Source organism: Apteryx rowi, unplaced genomic scaffold (genome assembly GCF_003343035.1).
Source record: "Apteryx rowi isolate R43461 unplaced genomic scaffold, aptRow1 scaffold_4, whole genome shotgun sequence".
In the NCBI taxonomy this organism is placed as follows: Eukaryota; Metazoa; Chordata; class Aves; order Apterygiformes; family Apterygidae; genus Apteryx; species Apteryx rowi.
Genome location: NW_020450529.1, coordinates 602,788 through 628,795, shown reverse-complemented (window position 1 = coordinate 628,795; position 26,008 = coordinate 602,788). Strand labels below are relative to the sequence as shown.

The window sequence follows — 26,008 nt, the reverse complement described above, 5'->3', positions numbered from 1 at the left end:
TTTAATGGAAATCCTCAGTCTGCACCAATGTATCAATATCTGGAACGGAAAATGTTTAAAGAAGCCTATCAAATTGCGTGTTTAGGAGTAACTGATACTGACTGGAAAGAGCTGGCTATGGAAGCTTTAGAAGGGCTGGAGTTTGAAACTGCTAAAAAGGTAAAGCAGTTTTTCACTTATTTAGCAGAAAACTTGTAATTTATATTTTTTGATGGCTGGACTACAAAGTGATGTTCTTGCGTTAAGGTCTTGCTCATCTTGAGCATATGCGTTATTCTAAATATCAAGGAAAATGTTGGTCTGTGATATATACAAGAACTTGAGATGAGACTTTCTCCTTCTCGATAAATATCATGTTCTAAATCAAAGTGTTAAATATAAAGGAAAAGTTTCATCTGGTGGAAAATGAGTTAATGAGTTTGAGTAAAATATAACTGGAAAGTTGTTTAACAGTGGTACTCGCCACCAGATGGCAGCAAAGAATGTCCTAGCTAACTCCCCACCCCCCCCCGCCCCCCCTTAATGCTATCAATTTATATTTCTATTTTTTCCCCTCACTCTTTAAGATAACCTCAGTTTAAATGTGGAAGTTTCAAATTCTTTGTTACCTGCACATTAATTTTCTTTGTGGACAGTGGCAATGGCATGTCATCATTTTAGTCATTTTCTGTCTGGAGTGCCTTGTTTTTGGGAGTGGTCGCTAAATGGGCACGTACTGATGAACAGAGTTTTCTCTGGCCTAAAATACTTCCCCATTTCCTTTCAACACCTTTTCTCAAATAAAAGAGATCAAACAAAGTTCAATGTCATGAATATTATATGAAAGACAAAACGATCTAAAAATATTCAGGGAATGGTCTGTAATAAGAGGCATCCTTTACAAGACAGTTTGTTTTTTGGTTTTTGGGGTTTTTTTTTAGGAAATGAAATGCTTTTATTTTATTTTTTTCTTAAATGGAGGCATCAGAATAATTCTCTCCAATTTCATAGATGGCTTTATGCAAATAGATACTCTTAAAGAAATTTTCAGTGCCTCCTTGGAATTTTTAAGTAGTGTCCTTTTAGAATTAGAGCGGATTAATTTGAACAAAAGCAGCTTCTTGACATTAAAGGCTCTCGTAGTTCCTAGTCTGATCTGGTGTAAGCATAATATTCTGTGCCCTCCTGAGCATTAGTTTGGTTAGAATCTTGAACGTGCTGTCTAAAGAGTTAAATTTCTATTTTTTTGATACATATCAAGAATAAGTGCTAAGCTGCAATAACTCGCACATGACTTGCCACTTGGGACTTTGGGTTGCACATTTATCTCCATTTGCAAAACATATTATGCTGTTTCACTGTACTTTTACCTTATCTCCTTACTTCCTTTCTTCTCTCTGGACTAATTCTATGATGAATTTTCAGAATGGCATGAAAACTATAAGCACATACAGTATGCTTCAGCAATACAGTCATTTATATGTTCTACCTTGTAATGGTTTCCTTAAATTTGCTTAAGTGTGTCATGCCTCACGGTTAAAATGCAAAGGCTATAAAATAGCCAGAATGAAAGTATGTAATATTTTTAAATGACATTTCGTATTCCTTGGAGGACTGACATACATACGCCTGCTAGTCCCTGTGTTTGCTGTTTGTTTTCAGTAATAAACTGTTTGGATTGTACCCTTATGTTATTTAATGCAATGCTTGAGGGCCCCAATTGTAGTCAGAGCTCATTGGATTAGGGACTGCACAAATGTGAAAACTGTATTTCTGTCTGTCCTACTTGCATGAAGATAAATGCATTGTTTGTTTGTCTATCTCCATCATCCTTCTACAGCTTGACTTATGCATAACAAAATTCTGTTGATTTCCTGGCTTTTCAAGTTCCTTTTGTTTTTCTTTTCAATAGGCATTTACCAGAGTACGAGACCTTAGATACTTAGAATTGATCAGCAGTATTGAGGTAAGAAAATATTGAAGATAGCATGAAGTCTAAGAGCATACATTATGCCAAAATCAGTACTTTTTATTTTGGTGAGATTTTTGTGGAGGCAGTGCTTCTGATTGTTGGATATGTATAGAGTGAAAAGTCCTGATTAGTGGAGATGACTCAAATTTTAGTCTCATGTCTGAAACTTTATGGGGGAAAATAAACTGGGCCTGGGGGGGCAGTGCACTGTATGAGAACTTAGAAACCTTTAGGAAAACTGGAAAAACCTTCAATATTCAGTTAATAATTGGTAAAATACTACTGTGCTAATGCAGCTTAGTACAGAATACTTTATAAACATGAGTTAATTAAGCCTTTCCCTACCCCCTGGAGGTAGGTAATTACTATTATCTTCTTTTTGCAGAGATTGAAACAGGCCCAGAGAAATAAAATGACAAATTCAAGGTCTCATGACAAGTCAGTCACAAGTGGAAACAGAATTTGGGTTTCCTTACTTCCATGCTGTGCTCTAATCGCTAGTTCTCATTCTTTTCACACTTGATTAAAATTTCACTAGACAATACTGTCTGTCATAAGTACATTAAAAGACATGCCATCACTCTTGTACTTTTACAAAGACCACATGGTCATACTTAGTTTGAAGATCTGTGTTGAGATGTCATGAAGGGAATTCCTCTTTCACATGCTAATGAGGCTTACACCATCTCTAAAAAATACAATCCATGTCTTCCATTTTTGCAGAACTGTTCAGGTTCTGTCAAAATGCCAACCATCTATTGGTTGCAGTTAACTTTTCTTGGTGTCTAACATGGGATGAAGCTCTGCAGCAGGAACCATTTTTATGAAGGTAGATACATATATAAGAGCATTCTCTCGCCAGTGGTAATTTTTCTTTTCTACACATGGTTTTCCAGATCTGGGTCTATGGAGGGTATTCTGGTATTGTCATATTATATTCAGTTTAATTAGGAAGATTCATTCCCTTTCTAAATGGACATAAAGTTACTTTCAGACTTCTTGAAAAAGCTCCTTCTGAAGTGAGGGGTCTACATCACTGCTTACTCTTTCTTGTGGTATATTGGATTCTTTTTTAGACTTCTAAGGCTGTAACTGAGCGCACATATGCCACTAATATGACAGATTCTTCCCAGTAATGACACATTTCTTTAACTGATGACAGTAGAAACGTAACTTCCAGGTCTCTGAATCTGCCAAATTTCTGTGAAATCTTTCAAAAATGGTATAAAAATTCCTCTAAGAATTCTTTTAACCAAGTTTTTAAAGAAGGATCTTTTAATATTAGCCTGATAAGAATCAGCCTAATCGGTAACTGTGGCCAGAAAGGATGATGGCTGAATCTCCTTTGGTAGCAGCAAATTGCATTTGTACACATGTGGAATGTCCCCCCCCCCCTTTTTTTTTTCATTTATATTTAGCCTTGGTCTCCTGAAGTCAGTGTACTTCTATAGATGTGATCCGTGAAAGGGGTTTCTCTGTGGCACTGCACGCCCTGATTGTGTGGGAGCTACCGCACATGCAGAGCGAGCAGCAGGGCAGTTATCCCTGAGCTGCTGGAGTTCTGTAAACTCACTACTGAACTTGTCTCTCAGTAATTTGCTTATGTGTCCAAATTCTTTGTTGGTTCTTTGGAATTTTTTTTCTCCTTTCCTTTTGCCTAGTATGACTTGATACCACGATACCATACCATTAATGAAATATGCTGGGCCAGACTTGATGCAGTTTCAATATACACGCATTTTTTATAGTGCTCGTGAAGGTAATTCCCATAATGCGGGAATTGAATCTTTAATTAAGAAATTATAATATTTAATAGTGGAATATTACAATTGGGAGCACCAAAAAATAATAAATTGTAGGCAAACCTCTACTGATTTGCCAGAAATTCTTTATGGTCAACAGAAACTGTTTCTGATTTGGTAGTGCAAACTCTTTCAAGATGACTGCTTAATGATTACGTACTTGGACACCGGCTTAAATGTGCTACAACTGCAACTGCAATTAGCAGGACAATATGGGCAGGTGCTCTGGAAGCGACTGCTGCCTGCCTGGAATCATGAGCCCTTGTATGTGAGGACAGTGGTGGTGATACTGTTTTGATTCAGTGGCAGATTACCATATTTTTGAATCTGCTTATTGGTAGCAATTTTTTCATGCCTGTTTTCCCCCATACCCACCCACACATTGTTAATTTAGCCAAATTACATGCTACTGAGTTTCTGCAGGAGAAAATAAGGAACCCATCAGCTGCCTTTTTTAAAATAGCATAGCATAATGATAGCATGTGTTGATTTTTCTGTATGGAATCAAAATAAGTGATTTTTCATCACTTCACTTTCATAGTGACATTTAATTTTGCTCTTCCTAATTTCAATTAAGAAGGGATTTAGTCCTTTAATTATAAATTCACCAGAATTATAGGAGAGGCATAATTATCATATCTTATTAACAGGCTTTTATTAGTGGTTGAAATATAAGCCTGAAAATCTAAATTTTCAATGGCTATTTCTAAACTGTATCCTGCTCATCTAGAATATCTCCCCTTTGCCCCCCCCTTTTTTTGTCCCTAGGAGCGGAAGAAGCATGGCGAGAACAACAATGAATTGTTCCTAGCAGATGTTTATGCCTACCAGGGAAAATTCCATGAAGCAGCTAAATTGTACAAAAAGAGTGGACATGAAAATCTGGCTCTCGATATGTACTCTGATTTACGCATGTTTGACTATGCAAAGGTAATTGTTCACAACTTAGTATTTAAACACAGAAATATTAAAGTAATATTAATGTACCTGTAAATGTTTTCAAAGTATGATTCTACAAAAGGGTAGGTAAAAGGTGGGTTTGGAATTATAACTATTTTCTCAGTTAATAGCCTCAAGTTAATTCGGCTTATAAGTGGGGGAAAAAATGAGCATCTTCTGTGTCTATATGCAATAGTAGCTGTTCTTTTCAGAGTCTGTTATTGAGGCAGTGGATTTTGCTTTGTATCTTCTCAAACATATCCATGGAGTTCATAGCTTTTCAGTGGTTTTATTTTTTGGTGGGCACCACCAAGGGTGACTTTTTCATTATGATTATATGGTATTATCCATGGTCATTTTCCTTATTAAAAAAGATAAGTCTAGGTTTTGTGGCTCTGTTTCTTTCTCATTACCTTGCTCAGGAGTGCCCTTTATTTTTTTGCCTTCCAAAGATAATGAGTTAGTACACATGCAAAGTGGAGGTGAGTGTGCCATATGTTTAATTCACTTTTGTATTATAAAAAAAAAAAAAATTTCTTTCAGAGTTTGAACTTAAACAAGTGTTTGAGTCAATCCGTATTAATGTATTTTATGAAGTGTATAATATACTAACCTAGTATATTTTTGTTTATCAGAGTTTGCTTCCAAAGATTAGTTCTGTTTGACATTTTTTAAACTTTGTTCCCACGTAGAAATAAATTGAATACAGTTTTTAAAAGTGGCATTTTTATATGCTGATAAGAAAGGATTATTTGGCTTTTAACACTTCTGTAGTGTTTTCTTATCAAAATCCCTGAGAATGCATGCACTGTTTAGTCTCACTCATCACGCATCAGAGCTTCATTCTGTGCAATATAGGACAAAGCCTTTACCATAACATGCATATAAACTATTTTAGCATAGATTCCACAGATCGTGCTACAGATAAATCTTCTTCTTCCAAGCCCATAAAATAAATACTTTGGAACTTTCCTCATGTAAGTCTGACTTTCACTATTTTTGTCTGATGAGTCTTGGTTAGCTTCAGTGTTTTGATTCTTCTTGAACATAAATTTAATTAATAGATGAAAATCCCATCCATCCTCATAAGAATCTTTTGATTCTTGGCAGTAGTCGTATCTATATTTAACTAGCAGAGGGTAAAAGGTCTTGTGGCTTCTATCCTTGAGAGTAACTCCATGCACAGGAAGTTAAAGGTGCTTAATAGCATATGAAGGAAGCTTCTTGTGCAGGGAGTACACAGTACATGGAGGAGGGATGTGAATATGAAACTCCCTTGCTTGCCAGGTATTCTTCCAAGGCAAGTTAGTTTTTTGTTTATTTATTTTTTTAAAAGCTGTCAGAATTAAGCAAAGGGACCCTTTCAGAATCTGATATCTTGTGACTGAGCTTGACCTTGACTGGCTCTGACTGGAGAGTCTGGACTGGAGGCAGAGGTCAGGAAGTCCCTTGATATGTGGCCACAGACTTGTTATCACTGTACCAGATCACAATTTGCTGAGAATCTACCAAAAAACCCCAAAAAAACGAAAAACAAAAAAACTCCAAACCTTTGTAGTTTAAAAAGCTGAGCTTTTGATTTCAAACTTATTTTTGATGACCTGAGCTGGAAAACAAAAGTCATATCAAAGATATTGTTTGACTCAATTCTCTAGCTTCAGCTTTTCACATTCAAAGATCAAGTCATCTTTATATTTATTCAGCTGAATTAGGGCTGTGCTGGAGTAGTGCAAAATCTTATGTACGGTTCTGTACCTATTGAGTAGTTACATCAGGGGAAGTGGTGAACTGTGACTGTGGTAGTGACACAATTGTTTTGTGGGGCTTGCTAGTTTTTTTTTTTCCTTAGTTTTTGTAATCTGAATCAAAATTTGCCAGAAATGTTGAGGATGGGGTGTTCTTTTTTTTTCCCCTTCTCTCTTCTTGCCTTTTGTTTCCTCCCTATCCTCATTTTTTGTGGTCTCAAAAGATAGTAAGATATTTTTCATTTCATAGAGGCTATTTTAATGGACAGTAGTCTGTTCTGTTAACAGCCAAAATTGCCCTTAATCCATCTTTCAGTGTTGAAGTACTTTTTATCTGGCTCATGATGTCAACATATGTGAACCATATGGTGCCAAGGCTTCAGTATTGGCAGAGGAAGCTGAACAAACTATCAGAAATATTTCCAAAATGGTCATCATCACAGCATCCGGACTTGGTGTTTGTATTACTATGCAGAAGTTTAACCAAGATCTGTAGTTCAGAGTCCTGCTCGTTTTTGAGCAGCTGTTATTTTGTCCTTGTGTAACAACTTCCTTGATATATCATAATATAATCATCAAATATATTTTCAGAAAATGAGATTTCAGCCTTTAATGGATTTGGGGCTGGGTATCCTGATGCTAACATGCGATTAAGTGGACGTAATGTTGTTAACTCTGCAAAGGGCAGGGTTGTCTTTAAGAATGAAACAGTGCCTTCTTGGCTTGCAAAATAAAATTTGAACATTGGAATTGGTCTATTAAAGTTTTTGAGTGGTACTATTTTGTTTTGGAAAGGCATGTTCCTGAAAAGTATGCACAAATCATGGCTTGTATCCACTTAAACAGGATCAACAGTGTGAGCTTTCCAGGTTATCAGATAGAGATATGTATTACCTCTGAGGCATCTGTATCATTCTTCTCCTGGCCTTCCTAGAAACTCACATCTTTTTTTTAATTGAAAATGATCTGAACTGGAGATTTGCTGTTGTCACATACGAAACACACTGGTCCTTGATAATTAGTTGCTGAAGGCTGGGTCAGTTCAATTTGCTCTGTACGCAGTATTTCTTAGCTTAGGGAGGCATAACAGTATTCATGAAAAAAAATTTATGTACTTTACAATTTGGAATATAATAGCGTGACCAGAAGGTAATGAAAATTTTTCTCTTGTGCTATTTCAGGATTTTCTGGGATCTGGAGACCCTAAAGATACAAAGATGCTAATCAAAAAACAAGCGGATTGGGCCAAGAATATCAATGAACCAAAAGCAGCAGTGGAGATGTACCTCTCTGCTGGCGAGCACATGAAGGCCATAGAAATCAGTGGGGACCATGGCTGGGTTGATATGTAGGTGTTAGTTCTATCTCAGAGATAATATAACACATAATAAAAACTCCAGTGAATTCTGTATAATTTTAAAGTAAGACAAAGCTTGCCTGATATGCTGCTTCATTTATGTCAAATTGAGTATGGTTGTAGTTGAAGCATTTCTACAATTAAAAATATTTTTTAAAGTTACATGTTTAAAGGGTAGGATCATAAATATACTACAAAAACAAACAAAACAGTAACAGATACAAATGGGTTTATCTGTAGTATGAGACTGTCTTTTAAAATATGCATATCTTAAGCTTCTCAGAGTGATCATCACACCAGTGCTTATATGTGGGAGTCTATTTCTGTTGTTTTAAGCTGTTAAAGGATATTAATCAAGCAGGTAGAGAAGATGCCTGGGACACAGAACTCCGAGAAGGAATTTCTGGGGCCATTCCTGTCACTGGTCAAATTCTTCCTGACTTAACCATAATTCATGCTTTGAGTCTTTTGCTAAGTTGCTATAAAAGCTTGGACAGATCACACAACGTTCCCTTGCCTCAGTTTTGCCATTTGCCAAATAGGGTAATGTTTATTCAAGAATCTTTTTTTAGGTCAGGGTTGAGAAAGTGTGGCACGTGACTTAGTCATGTAGGACCTGTTTCCTCTCCCCATCTTCATGGCTGAGCAAACCTATTGAAGTTACTGCTTACTGAAGTATGGAATTGCACGCATGAGTAAAGATTGTAGGAACAGGTCTTGAGTTTGTATTAAAAAAAAAAAAAAAGTCCTTTGAATGTTTATTGAAAGCTGCTTAAAGTGTGTAGCATGGTACTATATTATAATTATTAAATAATAACTTTAAAAGTGAAAAGTTGTTACAATAATTAAGCAAAAGGAAAAGCAAAAAGGCAGAACCTAAAACATCTTTTGTGTGTGTGTATCTAGGTTAATTGAAATTGCTCGAAAACTGGATAAAGCTGAGCGTGAGCCTTTGTCAAAATGTGCCTTCTATTTTAAGAAACTTGATAACCCTGGCTATGCAGCAGAAACCTACCTGAAGGTTGGTGACCTGAAAGCGTTGATCCATCTCCACGTGGAGACTCATCGCTGGGAAGAAGTAAGCATGCCTTTGGTTCCAAACCTGTGTTTAAAATTGCTACTAATTATTGTCTGTGGTTGCAAGAAGGGGAGACAAATGTTTGGCTCTTCCACTACTTCTAGTCAAGATTTTGAGGTCTAGTGAAGGTAATCTGCCCATGCTCCTCCTGTAGTGAATGGAGAGGCAGGGAGAGAGGCTTCTCTGGAATCTGATTCAGAGTGCTTAAGTTCATTATGTTTGGTGGGGTTTTTTTGGTTTTTTGTTTGTTTTTAAGTTTCCTGTTTGAATATGCCTTGGTCTCGCTTCTGAGCATGTGTATTTCCTCCTGAGTTACGGTTGCCTGGTGCCTATGAAAATTGATGGGATGCTTCTAGCCCATAAGAAACAATAAATAATATCATGGGAACTTGTTATGAACTGCATGATTTTTATAATTTGGATAAGCTGCCTGAGTGAGAATACCCTATGCACAATTTAGATCTGATGAATGTGTGTTGTGTTAGCATGGACTCCTCTCTATAATTGGATTTGGGCTTATGATTAGGCAAAGCTCTGCTTGCTTCACTTCACTTTTTTTCTGTACGCGTGGGTCTGCCAGTACCCCATTTCACAGATGGGGTCACTGTTAGTTTTGTTCTTTTTTCTTCATGTTAAATTTTTGCTGAGTGTAGTCTCTTAAGATAACATATTCAAAGTGTCACTGGAGTTGAGACTCCCCCACCTCAAGTTATGTGGGTGCTTCAGAAAACTGTAGATTTAGTCCTTCATTGGCTAGGTAGTGAGTGCAGGAAGCTAATCTAGACTGCATTTATAGTGTTACTTCAATTTCTTTAGGCAATAGGTTTAGAAAAAATATTTTTTGTCTCTTGCTGTGAAATCCACTAAATTGCCTAGATAATCACTTTCAGGTTTCTCTGATTCAGAAACTTGGCTGTTACTAGGCTTAGCTTTTTTCTTTTGTTGTTGATTGCTTATCATTTTAAGACATTAGTTTCATATTTGTTGAAGAAAATATGAATTACAATCTTTATTCTGCTTATGTATTTTTATTGTGAATTTATTTAGGCCTTAAAGGATTAATCCCATGGAATACGCTAAATCCTTTAACTGTTTAAACGGTGCAGTATTCTAGAAACATATTTATTCTGTACTTCAGGCCTTTGCATTGACTGAAAAGCATCCTGAATTCAAAGATGATGTCTATGTCCCTTATGCTCAGTGGCTAGCAGAGAACGATAGATTTGAAGAAGCACAAAAAGGTAAGAGTGCACCTGCTGGAGATCACTGTACACTTGAATGTGCTCAGTACTTCTCCAATACAGAATATGCAGTCTCTGCCCTGCAGAGTTTTGAATCTGTGAGATGCAAAAAGAAATAAATAGAATATGTATTTTCATGCCAGTGTTAAGAGAGTATATGGAGGTCTCCTTGCTTGATAAGAAAATATGGTAGATTTAATAAAAATTATGCTGGCTAAATATAATTTCAGATTTTCTGTCCCATTGCATATCTGAGTATGACACGTGGCAACAGCTACTTGGCATGTTATATGAACTGTTTTTTACTAATATTTTCGTCACAATAGGATTCAAAATTTAGCAGGCACCTTACCAACCTGAGTGGAAAGCACATTTTCCCTTGTATTTAGGTAACGTCGAGTTTATACAAGTAAAATTTTCACCTTTGTTTAAGAATTTTTTGTGGATTTTGTTAGTCCCATGAAATTATCTATAAGGAGGACCATCAACTTTCGATCATGTGGACAGACTTCCCAATTTTATTCATAAACTGTTCCAGGGTTGTGGAGAGGTTGAAGCAAACTCCATGCAGAGCCAGCACATTCCCAGTACAGATATTTCTCTCAGGTGCAGCTCCATGTGACGGTTGCATCTGCTGTTTCCAGAGCCCGCTCAGATCTAAGAGTATAACTGCAATTGCTTATAACGGCCAAGCCAGTAAGCATGCCAGACATGAGCTATGTCTGTACAAAACTATTTTGTGTGTCTCTACACCAAACCTGCGAGCATCTGGTTTTAGGGCAGCTTAGTAGTTTGCACATAGGACAGCGTGAATATAGGTATACTGTTCCCAGGTCCAAGTTTGTTTTGCACAGCTCGGTGCTGTTGGGTGAGCTAGAGATCATTGTGTAGTTGTGTGAGAATTTGGTTATAACTGAGCTAGCTGGTGTCAGGAGGCAATCGTACTGTCTATTTTTTATTCTATTTTATTTTATTTTCCTTTATACGCCGTATGCAGACTGCTTGTCAAATGCGTATTTACCAAGTGGGAATTCAGATTTAACTTTACATTGGTTTCTGAGCATCAGTTAAAGACATGCTGTTAATAAATGATAGGATATAGTAAATGCTCTAATATTTTAAAAACTCAGCATTACAAACCAGAGAGCTAGCTTCAGACCTTACCTTATAGTAGTTTTGAATGCAGGTATGATATTGCAGTGTTCAGAGTTGCCATTGTTTGTACAGAGATCTAATCAGGACTGTATTTTTGCTATTTTCTAGCTTTTAAAAAAGTGACCAGCTTTGTACAACATCTATCTGCTGCAGTAATGTTTCTGCCTCAGGAACCCCCCCCCACCGAGACAGTGCAAAAGCCACAAAATACCTACAGCTGCTTCTCATGTTCCATTAGCATCGCTGCTTTCAAGGAGAAAAATACCAGTGTATAATCCCTTTTCATCCTGCCCTGAATAGACTGTTTGATATTGTCTGAATAGATTGTTCTTAATTTAAAAACATTAGTTTCAGTTAATTGATATAATCACACTGTAAAAATCCTTTGTTTTGGCCTTCTTTGTAGCATTCCACAAGGCTGGCAGGCAAAGCGAAGCTGTAAGAGTGCTGGAGCAGCTAACTCACAATGCTGTTGTAGAAAGCCGATTTAATGATGCAGCCTATTATTACTGGATGCTCTCCATGCAGTGTTTAGATATAGCCCAGGGTAAGTAACTGAAAGCAAGTTCACGTTTGTTACCTTCTTGCGCATGTAGACAGACAGTTACTGAATTGCAGTAGCATAATTGCAACTACTTTTCTGTTGTTTTTATGCTGTGCGTAACTGTGCTATTTTTGTAGTCCCCCTGGTTTTCCCATGTGTTTATTAAAACAAATGAACAAACCAACATCATCAGCATGTGTAGGCCTCATTTTGAAATCTGGCTACAATCAAATTCATGTCTCCTGGGGCCACATATCCTCATGTACCTTCTCTCAACACACTTGAACTAGAGAAGTGATTGGAGGGTTAAAGTACTAGTAAATAAAACATGATCTGGAAGTGTAAGATGCATCTAGTATTGGAACGTGGATTGGGGAGATAGTTCATAAATTATTTCTGTAACAAAGAGGAAACTGATAGTTCATTAGCTATTATCTTGTCTTCTAAATGTATTTCACTGGGAGAGAGGTGGAGCCAGTGGTTAGGAGGTGTAATTTAGTAATAATAAATACAAAAGATTGTAATACTGCCTTTTGCCTGGTACTGTAAGCACTTTTTTTAGTTTAGCCATGCACAATAGTGCTGATTTATTGTCCCTCAGGTATTGTACAGAGATGCAAATTGTTCCAAATTGTTCAGTAGTGTATTTAATATTTATGAAACAAATGTTTCAGAACTCATTTTATCTGTAGACGCTAAAGTTATGGCAGACATTTCCAGTGATGGATGGCTATTATTTTCTACCTTTAACTAAGCTATAGCCTCTGGCTATGTTAAAACCATTGCCTTAACCATTCTGCATTTTAACATGCTTATTCTAAAGCAGAAACTTGCTCACAAAAATGGCAAGACTGTGTAACTGGGGCTTGCGCAGGTAGATGGGACATACTTGGACTGGTACATTAGTCTTTTGGAAGTTGTGGCACTAGAATCATAACATACTCTTTTCTTACCGTTGAGTATCTTGGAGACTTAGACTAATGCCTTTACCTCCCACAGAGAATGAACAACAGAAGACTGAAATGTTACAGAAATTTCATCACTTCCAGCATTTGGCAGAAGTTTACCACGTCTATCACTCTATTCAAAGATACACCGTAAGATACTTGCCTCAGAAGCTGTTTTTATGCTTCATGAGCATTTTTCTTTAGGGAGTCCAGAAATAACTAGGAATAATTAATGACTCTTCAGGCAATTAAATATTGAGTGTAGATCAGTGGTACTGTATAGTAACTTAATTTGTTTCTTTGCCTTCTGTTGTACTGTGCTAGAACTTCTGTTGTCTTAGTTTCTAAAAACTGCAGTGCAGAGAGAACCTCAGCAGATCTGTGCTTCTTGTCTCAGTGTGGGTGGAGGATATGACGATGGCTGAATTTCCATCCCAGGCCTTTTTTGCTAGCTAAATTGGATTGGTTCCACAGTGACCTGGGCCTCTAGTCCTATACCAGCTGTGGCAGGATTTTTTGTTTAATTGTGGAAGACAGGTTTGAACAGAAGAAAGCCCCTGAATTTAGGGATTCCCATAATGTAGTACATGTGTCAGCAGTGATGCACGTAAGCTACTTCAAAATGATATGCAGTCATGAGTGGGGAGCTCCTGCCGCTTCCAGCAATTATAGGACTCTTGCCCTCATATCCTTTGCAGAAAGTTTGAGAACCCTTGATCCCTGCCCTTGCCCAAAAGAAGACTCTGTGCTATGGTGATCTTTGCTGGTGAGACTATTTTTAGACCTTACAGTGGTGGAGACTCCACACCCTTCCTGGCCAGTCTGTCCTGGTGTCTAGCAGCCTGTTAGAAATTTGTTTTAACTACATGGATCCCTTTCTCTCGTCTGTATGTAGCAGGCATGAGCTTTGGTGATAAAGGCATGCAAAATCCATTTGCTGTGTCCTGCCAGCACCTCTTGTTTTTGCAACTGTATGAAAGAAACACAATGATGTACTTGAGATGCTTAGTGCTGTGATGTTCAGTGATGTGAACTGTTGCTTCTCTAGCTTAGAAACATATATCTATATTTTTCATACTGCAGGAGGAGCCTTTCAGTTTCCACTTGCCTGAAACACTCTTCAATATTTCCAGGTTTCTGCTTCACAGCTTAACCAAAGAGACTCCTCTGGGGATCTCAAAAGTGTATCCTTCCAAAGCAGTACAGAATCTAGAAGTTATCTTCTGAGATACATGAAAAGAGTAACTGATATTGATCCACAATGCAAAGATCTACTGTAGGACATATTTGGTTTCAGCTGTTGGTTAAAGTTAACGAAAACTGACTTTTGTCCCTAAGGTAATAATCAGCACCTTCAAACCATTGTGTGTTTAACTGCGCTAGCCGTTTTTGCGTAGGCTTAGAGAGCTGCACAAATCAGCTAACACGTAATTCTCAACACCACCCACCCAGTCTGGTGTATCACCTTTGTCACAGAAGCAAGTTCTAAGATACCGTTTGCTAAAACAGGGTGTTGGCTCTGAATCTTGACAGTGTTGTTGCAAGGAGACTGAACTGAGACAGGAGGGGAAAAAAATAGGAGCTTTTGCTTCAGATAAGGCTGGTGTAGCTGTGTAGCGTCTATCAGGCCAACGTGTTTGCACAGCTTTGTTAGCACATGTTGCATCTTTTGGAAGTACTTCATGGAAGGTCTATATGAGCCCTGTGGAAATGCATCTGTGTGTGTTGAAGATAACAAGAGGGGTCAGTGGATGCCAGGGAGGCCTGATTCTCTTGTTTTCACTTCATTTATGGTTTTGTATAGGATGCTTACTTTCCTTTCAATAACTTTCTCACTTATAAATGTGTAGTCTTTCATAAGGTGCCATGTGATCGGTAACTTTCTAAACAGTGCTTACTGTTACACACCAATGAAAGGGAAGGACAACTCTTCATCGATGACACAGGGCATATGTTGAGTTCTTTCCAAGGAGATCGTATGTATTCAGTAGGTGTCAGTGGGTTGCTGGTATTCTAAGATTTTTTTTTTTTTTATTGGCTGGGAAAAAAGGCATTCACTGTAAAAATTAATCAAAGTATGTAAAAGGAGTCAGAATATTTAACCAAAGCAGTATTAATGTGGGGGCAATTCCTTACCCCGCTAATAATCAGCCACAGACATTTTGACAGTCCTTCCACATTTGTTTATTTAAATAGAGTTATGTAAACAGATTTCTTTAGTTAAGGCCTGTTTAAAGCACCAGTGTTGGATATGCTTCATTGAACAACTTCTCTGATTAAAAAAAGCATTGTGGTTTTTCTTAAATGCCATATGTATGTTTATTCCTTAATTTAATTATAGCAATACGTTATTTGCTCTGGCAAAACAGAGCAAAGCTCTTGGTGCATATAAACTAGCTCGTCATGCCTATGACAAGTTGCAGGGACTCCAGATCCCAGCTAGGTTCCAGAAATCAATTGAGCTGGGCAGCCTGACAATCCGGTCCAAGCCATTCCATGACAGTGAAGTAAGTTGTAATGTCTTTCATGTTAATCATTAATATGTGGCTTAATCCAAGAGTCTGTATTGCCAAATGCACAAAGAAGTCTGAAATACATTATGCACAGGTCTGTGATATGATTACATTTCTTCAGGAAACAAAGCCCTTTTATTGCTGTTCTTCAGGTCAGACTTCCTCTTGCTCCTGAGAACAAATTAAAATCAGTCCTTTCTCTGTGGGTAACTCCTATCCTCCCTCTCCTGTCTTGCATCTACCTTCCTCTCTGCCTATTAATTCCTTCAGGCCTTTCCCTCTCTGATCCACTTGCAATTACTCCACAGTCTTTGTGTCTGTCTCCGGCTGGAGGTCACTTTCATTTGTCCCAGCTACTAGTGCTCCTTCCCTCCTCCCCCTATCCCCTGAATGACCTTTCTTCCTTAAGTTTTATTTCAACACCTTTTCTTCTTTAACTGAAGCCTGACTTTCTGCAGTGCTCTGTAAAACCATGTCTGGTGGAGTACTCACTAAAAATAAATTGTATTGTGCAAATGAACATGCACCTGGCCACCTGAAATAATAGAAACACAGTCTTAAGAACTGCCTAAAATAACTGTGCTCTTGAAAAGAACAGAGATGAATTAATCTGAGGACTTGCATTTGACCAAATCTTTGAGCAAAAAAATTTGCTTCAGTAACCTTCTCCTCACCTTCTTTTGGCACTATGTATTTGATACAGAATTCTGCTTCTGTTACAGCCAAAGCAAGGTGAAAATTTCATTGTTAGGGTGGTGAAGACAGCTATTTTTAATGTGAAAACTTGCTGTTTTATTAAAAAAACATTTTCAGATGTTAAAAAGTCTTATTTCACAGCAATATTTCTCTAGGTTAGGGCTGATGTAATATCAGTGGTGTAAACCTGAGGAGCCCATATTTAATTAGAACCAAAGAGTTTAGGATGTGCTGATCTGTTTGCGATTACTGTGCTCTGTATGTGTCTTTGCAGGAGCTTGTGCCCTTGTGTTACAGGTGCTCTACCAACAACCCTTTGCTAAATAATTTGGGGAATGTCTGCATTAACTGCAGACAACCTTTCGTCTTCTCTGCTTCCTCTTACGGTGCGTTGGAATATCACATTTGGTTGTGCTTTTCGAGTAGATAAACATGTTAACTGAAAAGAATAGGTTGGTACTTTGTTCCCTCGGCAACGTTATTTGGACAAACAGATCTTTAGTTTTAATGTTGTTAAATTTGACTTGTGCTGCTTCTTGTCACATGAATAGTTGGGTTTCATTGCAAGATTGCAGCAGCAGTGTTTCATTAACATAGATACCATCCTTGGAGAAGTGGAGGGTTATTTATTTATTTAACTTGATTCATGAGAACGTGTGGACAGAACACCATTACAGAAGCCTGAGGATGTTCACTTCTTTAAATGCATGGTATTTTCTAGTAGGCCTTTTTTGAGTTCTTGCAGGTCAACTGCATCTTGCTTTTTACGCCCCTTTAGAAGTCCTGCATCTGGTTGAGTTCTATTTGGAAGATGGCATCACAGATGAAGAAGCTGTAGCTCTCATTGATCTTGAAGCTCCAAGGTTGAATAAAAGAGCAAATAAATGGCAAGAGATGATGAGTGACAGTATCCTTTTGAATCAAAATTGTTTCTAGTCTCTTAAAAAATATTTTTTTTTCTTAGGTTTAAATTTTTTTTGGTCTTATGACCAATTTGCATAGGACTACATTGTGTTTCCTTTTAAAGTTACTATAATAACCAGAGTGGTCTTTTAACTAAACCTAATATTCTTGTAAAGCTTTTTCTTCAGGAAGATTGTTTTTTAACCATGCCAAATATTTTTTCTTGACAATGGTATGACATACTTTAACTATTCTGTTGTAACTTTTCTGTTTTCTATAAAGAATGGGAGAATTTGAAGTGTATTATTTGCTTCCACTCACGTGCCTGCTTTAGAGGCTGCCTTCTTCCTAGCCAAGAGAAACCGGCATGGACTTTCTCCGTAACCATTCCTGTTGGAATCTATTTTGTGATGTTTTGGCATCCAGAGCCTAGGCATTGTTATGCTAAGTGCAGAGTAGTGCACGAGAAAACATGATCTCTGACCAAAACTGCTCAAAATGTAATTTAAAAAAGTTTCTTCATTTGGTGCTTGCAACCTGTTGAGGGGGAGACAGGAGGAGAAGGCAGAGCTGATATCACACTTGATTGTGGTCCGTTTTGCTGTTCTACAGCAGCTGCTATGGTGTGGTTCCCTGGTCACTGTGAATCAGTGCAACCCTTTCTCTAGTAGTTTCTATAATAATCTAGGTGCTGTAGCAATTTGACAGTACTCTGACCCTCTGGAGCAATAAGGATACCCGTTCCTCTAGTACGCTTTCATATTTATTCTGTAAGTGTTACCGTGACGAGTTAATTTTGTGGGAATTATTCTTCCTTAAGAAGTGCATCTAGATGCACAGAGTTTGAGACTTGATGACGACACAGATATTACTGAAGATGATGATCCCTTTACAGCAAAACTGAGCTTTGAGGTGCGAGCCTTATATGTCTGTCTTTTCCAGTGTGTGTGTTGTTTTTTTTTTTCCTTCCACTCATAGAAATCAATAGAAAATTTTGACTTACAAACTACACTGCACCCACCTGGTGTGAATGTGCTATGCAGACCACCACAAGAAAGATGCAAAACAAGGGCCTGGAAGAGGGAGATGGAACTTGAGGAAAAAATGAAATTTACCAGACAACTCTTCTCTTAAAGTGGCTGGTCTGCTAGGAAAACCTGAAAAAAAACAGGTATCTTAAAGTAAATGCTCTGGAACAAGGTGGTATCATGGTGCAACAGGTCTGTCCCCTTGGGTGTTTCTATGTCTGGGCAGTCTAACTGTAAAACAGTCATTACTATGAAGTTTTAATAAATGCCTGTAGGCATGGTAGTTAGTTACAAGGAATTGTGTTAACATGAATAATTGAAGCTCAGTGAAAACAAGTTAGAGATGTGGCTGACTGCTGCTTCCACTGAAGGTGCTGATAAAACTGCCAGTGACTTTGGTGGGACCAGACTCGGGCCAATTCTATATTATTTTTTTATTATTTTTATTTTTTATTTTTTTTTACTGAATTGTACTAGCTTTTTACAAAAATCTTGTTAATCCTCAAAGGACTTTGCCATTGGTAACTAATTCTTTTCAAATCTGTTCTCCTGCAGCAAGGAGGGTCAGAATTTGTTCCAGTGGTTGTGAATCGTGCTGTTCTCCAGTCAATGAGCCGGAGGGACGTCCTGATTAAACGCTGGCCAAAGCCATTACGGTGGCAGTACTACCGTTCCCTGCTACCGGATGCCTCCATTACCATGTGTCCATCATGTTTTCAGGTAATGTTTTCATGGGGAGGCTTTAAAAAAAAAAGAGAGAGAGAAATTAGTTAAAACAATTCAAAGCCTTGTTATCGCAAACTTTAAAATGTATTCACTAAATTTCTGAATGATGTAAAGAGGGAGAAGGCAAGTAACCAAAAAAAAAAAAAAGGTAAGCTGTGAGACATACAGAGGAACAGCTGCCTTCTGAAAAGTTGGAGGTAGCTGAGATTGTAAGGAATTGTAAGGATTGTAAGGAATACTTTGTGAAGTTGCACTGATAGCAAGAGTCAGAGCCACTCGAGCAGACCTCAGAAGAATGACAGAAATACTGATTTGTATTTATTCCGTTTGTGCTGCCCCTCTGACTTTCAACCTGGTCTAGCAGGGGAAATCAGTCAGTAAACAACGCTGGCCTGTGGTTCAGTCCCTCTATCTCTCCTTCACCTCTCAGAAATGACTTTCTGAAATATCGGAATCTAGTTACATTTGGTTACACAGGAACCATCTAATTTTTGTCCTTCCTTCTGCAAAAATAATCGGTTTATGCCTCTTCTGCAACATGGACAGTGGTCTGTGAAATATTTGCTGCTCTATTCCAGGTTGTAGCGCTTACAAACAATTGAAAATAAGAGGGCCAATTCTCTTGTAGTAGTAGCCTCAGAATATCTGTGACCTGGAAAAGAGGTGGTTTGCATTTTCTTTGAGCTTGTCACAGGGTAACTTGTCTCTAAATCTGTTTCTAATTCACAGATGTTTCACTCAGAAGACTATGAGCTTCTAGTACTTCAGCATAATTGTTGTCCATTCTGTCGAAGGAGAATAGACGAGTCAAATCAATGAAGACAAACAATTTTATACCTCAACTTAGAGACTTTGGTATTGGCTTGGCAATACGCTTGTTAGATTCTTAGTGTTTTCCTAACAACTAGTTAAGTCATCTTATTCCATTTTGTACATAATGCAACTGAGTTGAAGAAATTTAACTATTTTTTTAAAGGAAAATGTCTGTTTATGAATGTCCTCTGCGTTTCCCAGGCAAGCAGCTGAAGTGCCATAGACTTTACAAGAATGTTTTTAGGGTCAAGTTCAATCCTGAAGTAATCATTGTTTTTACTCCAACTTGTGTTAGGGCTGGATTTGGTCTTTAATATGTACTTGTTATTAACAGAATTTCAAATAAATGGGGCTATTTTTCATTACTGTTTGTTTCTCAGGAAACTTGGTATAATTCTTCTGAGCTTTTATTTCCTTTCTGTGTCATCTAAGGAAGAACTGCATTAGGGTTAAGAGCTCTTAAAGAGAGATCTTAAGAGTTGCACTGTTTTTGGCATCAAGGACTATCTCCCAAAGCCATACAGAGTTGGGAGTCAAAGGCAAGTTTCTAACCTGTGTAGACTTAACACATTAAAATCCAAAATGGCAGGTTGTGCATTTAAATACATGTTTCATGTAAACCAAGATACCCAGACATAGATACCTCATCAGTCCACTGCCACTTATGTAGTCCTAGTAACATTTGATTTTTAGTACGTTTACTGCTAGTAAGAGAAAAGCCATTGACCTAATGGACTAAGCTAAATATATTTGCATATTTGTAAATTATGCCAGGTTACCAGGCATGAAGACTAAAGCATCTGAGGGCTGATAGTCTGCCAGTGCTTTCCAACAGTAGTTCTTCTGTGCCAAGGTAGGAGAGTTCTTCATGGTCTGCTGAAAAGAAAGTCATAAATGATGTAACTTGCTGTAGTACTAAAATCATGGGATGCTTCCCAGGAATCCTAGCATCTTGTCTGATATGAAGCTCTCATGTGGCTCTTGTGATCTGAGTGTACCTCTGTGGTGTGGGCACTCAAGCCTGGCCAAAGTAGTGCAGATCCATGGACCACAGTGCTCGTCAGCAGAGGTGACATACTTAAAGGAGTATTTGAGCACCAGCTTTGTTGCAACCCAGAGCCATGGGAAGCAAAAGAGGTGAGAGGGGAGGTGATGGATCTTCCTTCCAGTTCAGCCTCTTGCTTCCCACCCCCCCCTCTAATTTTGCCAACTGAGTATCAAAACTGAGGGTATTTTAACGATGCAGCCACTTGATCAAAATTCTCCTGGATGATTGAACTTTCCTGGGAGTGATCACTGAGTAGGTGTCAGACAACATGAGAATTAGTGCAGGTAACCAGGTGGGATGGATTTCAATTGAGAAATGATAGATCGTTAGACTAATCCAGTATATATTGTGCCCATGTAACCACAAATTTATTGTTGTTATGACATCCTGTTGCAAGCCTCTCTTTGTTTTCAGTGGGAAATGGTATTTTTTTTCTGTCTTAAACTGTTGGCTGAGGTTGCTGGGTGCTGCCAAAACAGCTACCACATAAACCGTGGCACTTCTCATGTGAAGTGATGTCTCTGTCTGCTTGAGTTGTTCTCAAAAGTGATGCTCCAAAATGGCATGACAGGATTTCTGAGTCCTTCAATGATTTCTGATCAAATTTGCTTAATTTACAACTTTAAAAACATTCTGTTCTAATTACCACTCGTCTGCTTTCTGACTCATATATCACTGTTTGCAATAAAGACTCTGCGATTGACATTGATAAACAATTCTGTTTGATGTGTGAGCCAAAATAGAAATTCAGCTCATTCTCCCAGAACTGTCCTGGCTTTGGAAAGCCAGCAGGAATGAAAAACTGTAAAAATAAATAGATAGGGTTTACAGTGACACAGAGACAAAATGGATCAAGACAGGAACGTTTTCTTTTCTTCAATATTTTTTCTGTGAATATGAACTAGGTTTGAGAAGCTTATTGGGCTTTTCCAGGCAGAAATATACTCTACACATCATGTGAATTTTAAAGACGGTGTAGTTCCAGAATACCTTGTGCCATTGAAACTCTTGGGTAACTTTGTGATAAGAAGTCCCTGAATGTACGAGAAGTACCACCATGGAGCTTTTATTTGAGGCTGTTGTGAGTGGTTTCACCGATTGTTTTCTTCAGTTCGTCCTGTGCTTCCACCTCATTACTGCTTGCCTTTGCTACTGCTGTACTCCAACAATGACGCACGTCAGGCTCTGAGCTCTGGACAACAGTTGCTAACCTCAGCAGTGGCTTATTACATCAAAGCTTAATGCAGCATATTTGTGTATCTGGAAGATAAAGCTTTAATCCTTCTTCTATGCCCAGGTACAAGTATGAACAGCTGCATTTGGAATTAGATAGTGGCCCTGCTGTGGCCTTGGCAATACATGTGAAAAGTTAATTGAGAGGGACTTTCAGTGTGAGCAGAGTATGTGTGAGGACATGGTATCTGCACATTACCATGAAGGAAGACCTTTATGGATGGCCGGAGGGACTGTGGCCCTTCTGGGACTGTGGGCGGTCAAGCCATTCTTTGTCTGTGGTACCTGCGCTTAGGTCTACAGACGCTTCCAGAAGAGATTCCCCACTTAGCGTGAAGCTTTCCCTGCTTCATCTCCTCTTAAAAGAGAATACACAGCTTTGTACTTTTTCTTCTTTAAGCAGTTTTGCATGTGTTATCCTAACCCAGAGGGAACACCGATTTTAAAAACTAGGCCAGGACTGAAGCAAGTTTATTAAAGCCAATGGGACGTGAGCTTTTGCTCATCTCAAGCTGTGAACTCCAGCTGGTCTGGCACATCCTTCTGTGTTGCCTGAGGCATTCACCATTGCCTGCTCCTCTGTTCCTGGTTGGGAGAGGAGTTCAGCTCGGCACCCTGGCTGCAGCCAGAAAGCAATTGGTGTGGAGCTGCTCAGGCCCTGTCTCGGCCTTGGTGCCCTACCCAAAAGCAGAGCAGACCATCCTCACCTCGCTTTTGTGGGGAAGCTGGCTGCTATTTGCCCACTAACTAGAATGTTACTGACTGCTATTGAGAAGAGTAACAAAAAGTGGGTAGAAAAAGAGAAGAGAGGAGGGAGAAATAGCTTTGGAGCCAAGGAGATTAGTCATGGCGATGTGAATCATAAGCAATCGCCTTCTGCAGAAGAGAGCCTCGGTGGCTGGCTTCGTTGCGCGCGCGCTGCTGTACACGCTGTCCCGTCGTCTCCGACAAATTAAAACCAGATAAAGTCTAACTCGGTTGCTGGCTGGTGTGAAGAACGTTTCAAGCACAGTTGGAGGCAGAGAGGGAGGATAGGGGAGGCTCCAAGAGCGGCTTCCCTGCAGCTGTGACTGCCTACCTGTGTTGCACGCGACGCTTCTGCAAGGTTTCAGAGCAGCTCTTGGAGGCCGCAGACTTCTGCCTTCCAGAAGAGGAAGCCAGCCGCCCGCTTCAGCGCAGCGCTGCCCCGTCCACCCGGCCCCGTAGCACCAACGAAGAAGGGTGTCTGTCCAGGGCAGCTGCACTAGGTTATTTGTTGGATGCTGCCCATGTAACGGGCATGACCCAAATCACGAATAAAGCCAGGCAGAGAGGAGGTGATACAACCAGAAACCTGCCAGCAGGGCCCCTGTTTCACTGTGCTGTTGCCCCCCCCCCATCAAGTGTTGTGGCAGGAGAAAGCGGGGGGCTGAGAGCGCGTGGCAGAGGGGCTGGAGCTGCCGGGAGCCCGCCGGGAGCCCCCCGGGAGCGGCTGCTCCCTCCCGGCAGCCCCCGTCCCTCCTAGCCAGGGACAGGGACGAGCTCCCGCCCACGGGCGAGCGCTCTGAGCGCAGCYGGGGGGGGCCGCGCGACGGCTCGGGCGCGCTTTGCCCCCCCCCTCAGGGCCGTGAAGCAAGCGCATCCCCCCCGACCCGCCACGGGGAAACTGAGGCATGCCAGCCCCATGGCGGAGCAGGGCCCCTACGCGCGACCGCGCGCCGCCGGCTCCAGCAGCAACAGCGCGGGCCAGCAACAGGTGTCACCTCGATACCCCCCGGGAAAGCCAATTACCCCGGATGATTATGATTAATAACTCCGTAAGCCCTAATCGAGCTGAGCCAGCGCCTCGAGCTTACCCGCAAGGGCACGTTATAAAGGGCGTCACGCAGCGGCCGGCGCTCCGGAGCCCCTTCTGCTCGGGCTACGGCACAGCCGAGAGCGGCGCGAGGCCGCAAAGAACAGCTGAGCGGGACCCAAAGACGCCTCGCGAGCCGCAGCCATGAACGGGACGGAAGGCCAAAATTTCTACGTGCCCATGTCCAACAAGACCGGGGTGGTGCGGAGCCCCTTCGAGTACCCCCAGTACTACCTGGCTGAGCCCTGGAAGTTCTCGGCGCTGGCCGCCTACATGTTCATGCTCATCCTGCTGGGCTTCCCCATCAACTTCCTCACGCTCTACGTCACCGTCCAGCACAAGAAGCTCCGGACGCCGCTCAACTACATCCTGCTGAACCTGGCGGTGGCCAACCTCTTCATGGTCTTCGGTGGCTTCACGACCACCATGTACACGTCGATGCACGGGTACTTTGTCTTTGGAGAAACGGGCTGCAACCTCGAAGGCTTCTTCGCTACCCTGGGCGGTGAGTTCTCCAAACACGCCAAAGTTTTCTTCTGCCAGGAGCTACCCTAGATTTCGGGAGAGGGAGAAGGGGGGGCAGGAAACCCAGAAGCCCTTGGAAAAACGTGGTGTCCGGAAGGTGCCGGGTCTGCTGCTGATTTGGGCTGAGGCAGTTACAGTCTTTCAGGGTGGGAGGTGAACAAGGTGACAAATTAAATGGCTTTTTTTTTGGACCCCATTTTGGTACCCACCTGCTGAGTATCCTGAGAGCAACAGTTTAGCAATGAAAAGTGACCAGTAGCAGATTTCTCACTCGTCGGATTTTGCACGTCTTTTGGGCTTGCTTTCTAACTTAAGCGATGACAAATTTGCTCTTCCCGTTTCGCGGGGTCATTTCTGTTGGTCCGTGTGACGCGACGCGCGGTGGCGCAGGCTAACAGCGCCGTCTCTCCTGCCCGTGCCAGCCAGGCTTTGGAGAAAATGGATGATAAACAGAAACCGCATGTCTAAAAACGCCCGCCACCGCGCGGTTCAGCCGCCAGCCGCGCGCGAGGCAGCCGGGTTGCTGGGTCTGTAGTGGCCAGAACCTGCCAAGGAGGGTGAGCAGGCAGGAAGAAAAATCCTGCCGCGGTTTGGGCAGTGACCTTGTTATCGCTGTCCTTACGGGAGAAGAAAAGGCCCCCGTGGTCCTTGTTGCATGAGCCTCCCGGGCAGCTGCAGGCGGCGAGCGGGCATCTGGGATGGTCGGCACTTGCCGCCTCCCGCAGCGGGACCCGGCAGCCTCCAGGTGCCGGCGTCCCGACGGGAGGGACTCGCCTCGGACGAGCGGTAGGATTCAGCCACAGATCTCAAAGCGCAGAGGCAAAGGGGTTACTACCGGGGGGGGGGGGGGTCACTGGTGTAGCGAGGAGGTGAGTTCTCATGCCTTCCTATCGCATCTGCGCTCCGGCTTTGCTCATTTATCTTTCCTCGATTCTTGGCTGAGATTCGCCTGCTGCTACGGGTCTTCCTTAGGAAGGGCAGTCCAAGGAGGCCTCATGTTGGCGTCAGCATGTATTTCCCCTCCTGCCTCTTGAGGTGCCTGTGCCCTCATCTCATCTTCCCTCATGCAGGTGAAATTTCCCTCTGGTCACTGGTCGTCCTGGCCATTGAAAGATACGTCGTGGTCTGCAAGCCCATGAGCAACTTCCGCTTTGGGGAGAACCATGCCCTCATGGGCCTTGCACTAACCTGGGTCATGGCGCTGGCGTGCGCGGCTCCCCCGCTCTTCGGCTGGTCCAGGTACGGCGCGTGCCGCGTCCAGCGGGGGCGGCGGGGCCCGGCCGAGTGCCGCGGCTCTCCGGCGGGTTGCCCGCGCCGGCGCCGACCTCCTGGCTGTGCCCCTCGCAGGTACATCCCCGAGGGCATGCAGTGCTCCTGCGGGGTCGACTACTACACCCTGAAGCCGGAGGTCAACAACGAATCCTTTGTCATCTACATGTTCGTGGTTCACTTCACGATCCCGATGATGGTCATCTTCTTCTGCTACGGCAACCTGGTCTGCACCGTCAAGGAGGTGGGTGCCCACCCGCGGCGGGGGGGCCGGGGGTCGCCCCGTTCACAGGGCTGCGGCCGTGCATCACCGCCGCCCTGTCCCCGCAGGCTGCTGCGCAGCAGCAGGAGTCTGCCACCACCCAGAAGGCGGAGAAGGAGGTGACCCGCATGGTCGTCATCATGGTCATCGCCTTCCTCATCTGCTGGCTCCCCTACGCCAGCGTCGCCTTCTACATCTTCACCAACCAGGGCTCCGACTTCGGGCCCATCTTCATGACCCTCCCGGCCTTCTTTGCCAAGAGCTCCTCCATCTACAACCCCGTGATCTACATCGTCATGAACAAGCAGGTAACGGGCTTGGCGCCCGCCGCTCTTCTCGGCGGCGTCCCGCGGCGCAGCGGCCCCGAGCACGCCCGGGCCGGGGGGGGTGAGGGAGGGG

At 41.5% G+C, this 26,008-nt stretch overlaps 2 protein-coding genes across 6 annotated transcripts in view; both read left to right on the top strand.

Annotated features, from left to right (window-relative positions):
- The window catches only part of IFT122 (intraflagellar transport 122), a 32,755-nt gene extending 12,952 nt beyond the window's left edge, over positions 1-19,803 (top strand). For 2 of the 5 annotated variants that reach the window (XM_026074851.1, XM_026074848.1), the window contains 15 exons: positions 19-159; positions 1,892-1,945; positions 4,522-4,683; positions 7,619-7,785; positions 8,701-8,872; positions 10,011-10,113; positions 11,675-11,815; positions 12,812-12,909; positions 13,843-13,943; positions 15,101-15,266; positions 16,243-16,354; positions 16,747-16,875; positions 17,704-17,783; positions 18,455-18,619; positions 19,355-19,803. In XM_026074851.1, coding sequence (XP_025930636.1) covers positions 19-159; positions 1,892-1,945; positions 4,522-4,683; positions 7,619-7,785; positions 8,701-8,872; positions 10,011-10,113; positions 11,675-11,815; positions 12,812-12,909; positions 13,843-13,943; positions 15,101-15,266; positions 16,243-16,354; positions 16,747-16,875; positions 17,704-17,783; positions 18,455-18,619; positions 19,355-19,444 — 1,881 coding nt within the window. In that variant the 3' untranslated portion in view covers positions 19,445-19,803. Of the gene's footprint in view, positions 1-18; positions 160-1,891; positions 1,946-4,521; positions 4,684-7,618; positions 7,786-8,700; positions 8,873-10,010; positions 10,114-11,674; positions 11,816-12,811; positions 12,910-13,842; positions 13,944-15,100; positions 15,267-16,242; positions 16,355-16,746; positions 16,876-17,703; positions 17,784-17,914; positions 18,043-18,454; positions 18,620-19,354 lie in introns of those variants that run through there. The other 3 variants (XM_026074849.1, XM_026074852.1, XR_003255000.1) reach the window with 2 other exon arrangements.
- Positions 19,804-19,900: 97 nt separating this feature from the next.
- The window catches only part of RHO (rhodopsin), a 6,945-nt gene continuing 837 nt past the window's right edge, over positions 19,901-26,008 (top strand). Inside the window, exons 1-4 of the mRNA XM_026074997.1 lie at positions 19,901-24,058; positions 25,149-25,317; positions 25,426-25,591; positions 25,678-25,917. Coding sequence (XP_025930782.1) covers positions 23,698-24,058; positions 25,149-25,317; positions 25,426-25,591; positions 25,678-25,917 — 936 coding nt within the window. The 5' untranslated portion in view covers positions 19,901-23,697. The remainder of the gene's footprint in view (positions 24,059-25,148; positions 25,318-25,425; positions 25,592-25,677; positions 25,918-26,008) is intronic.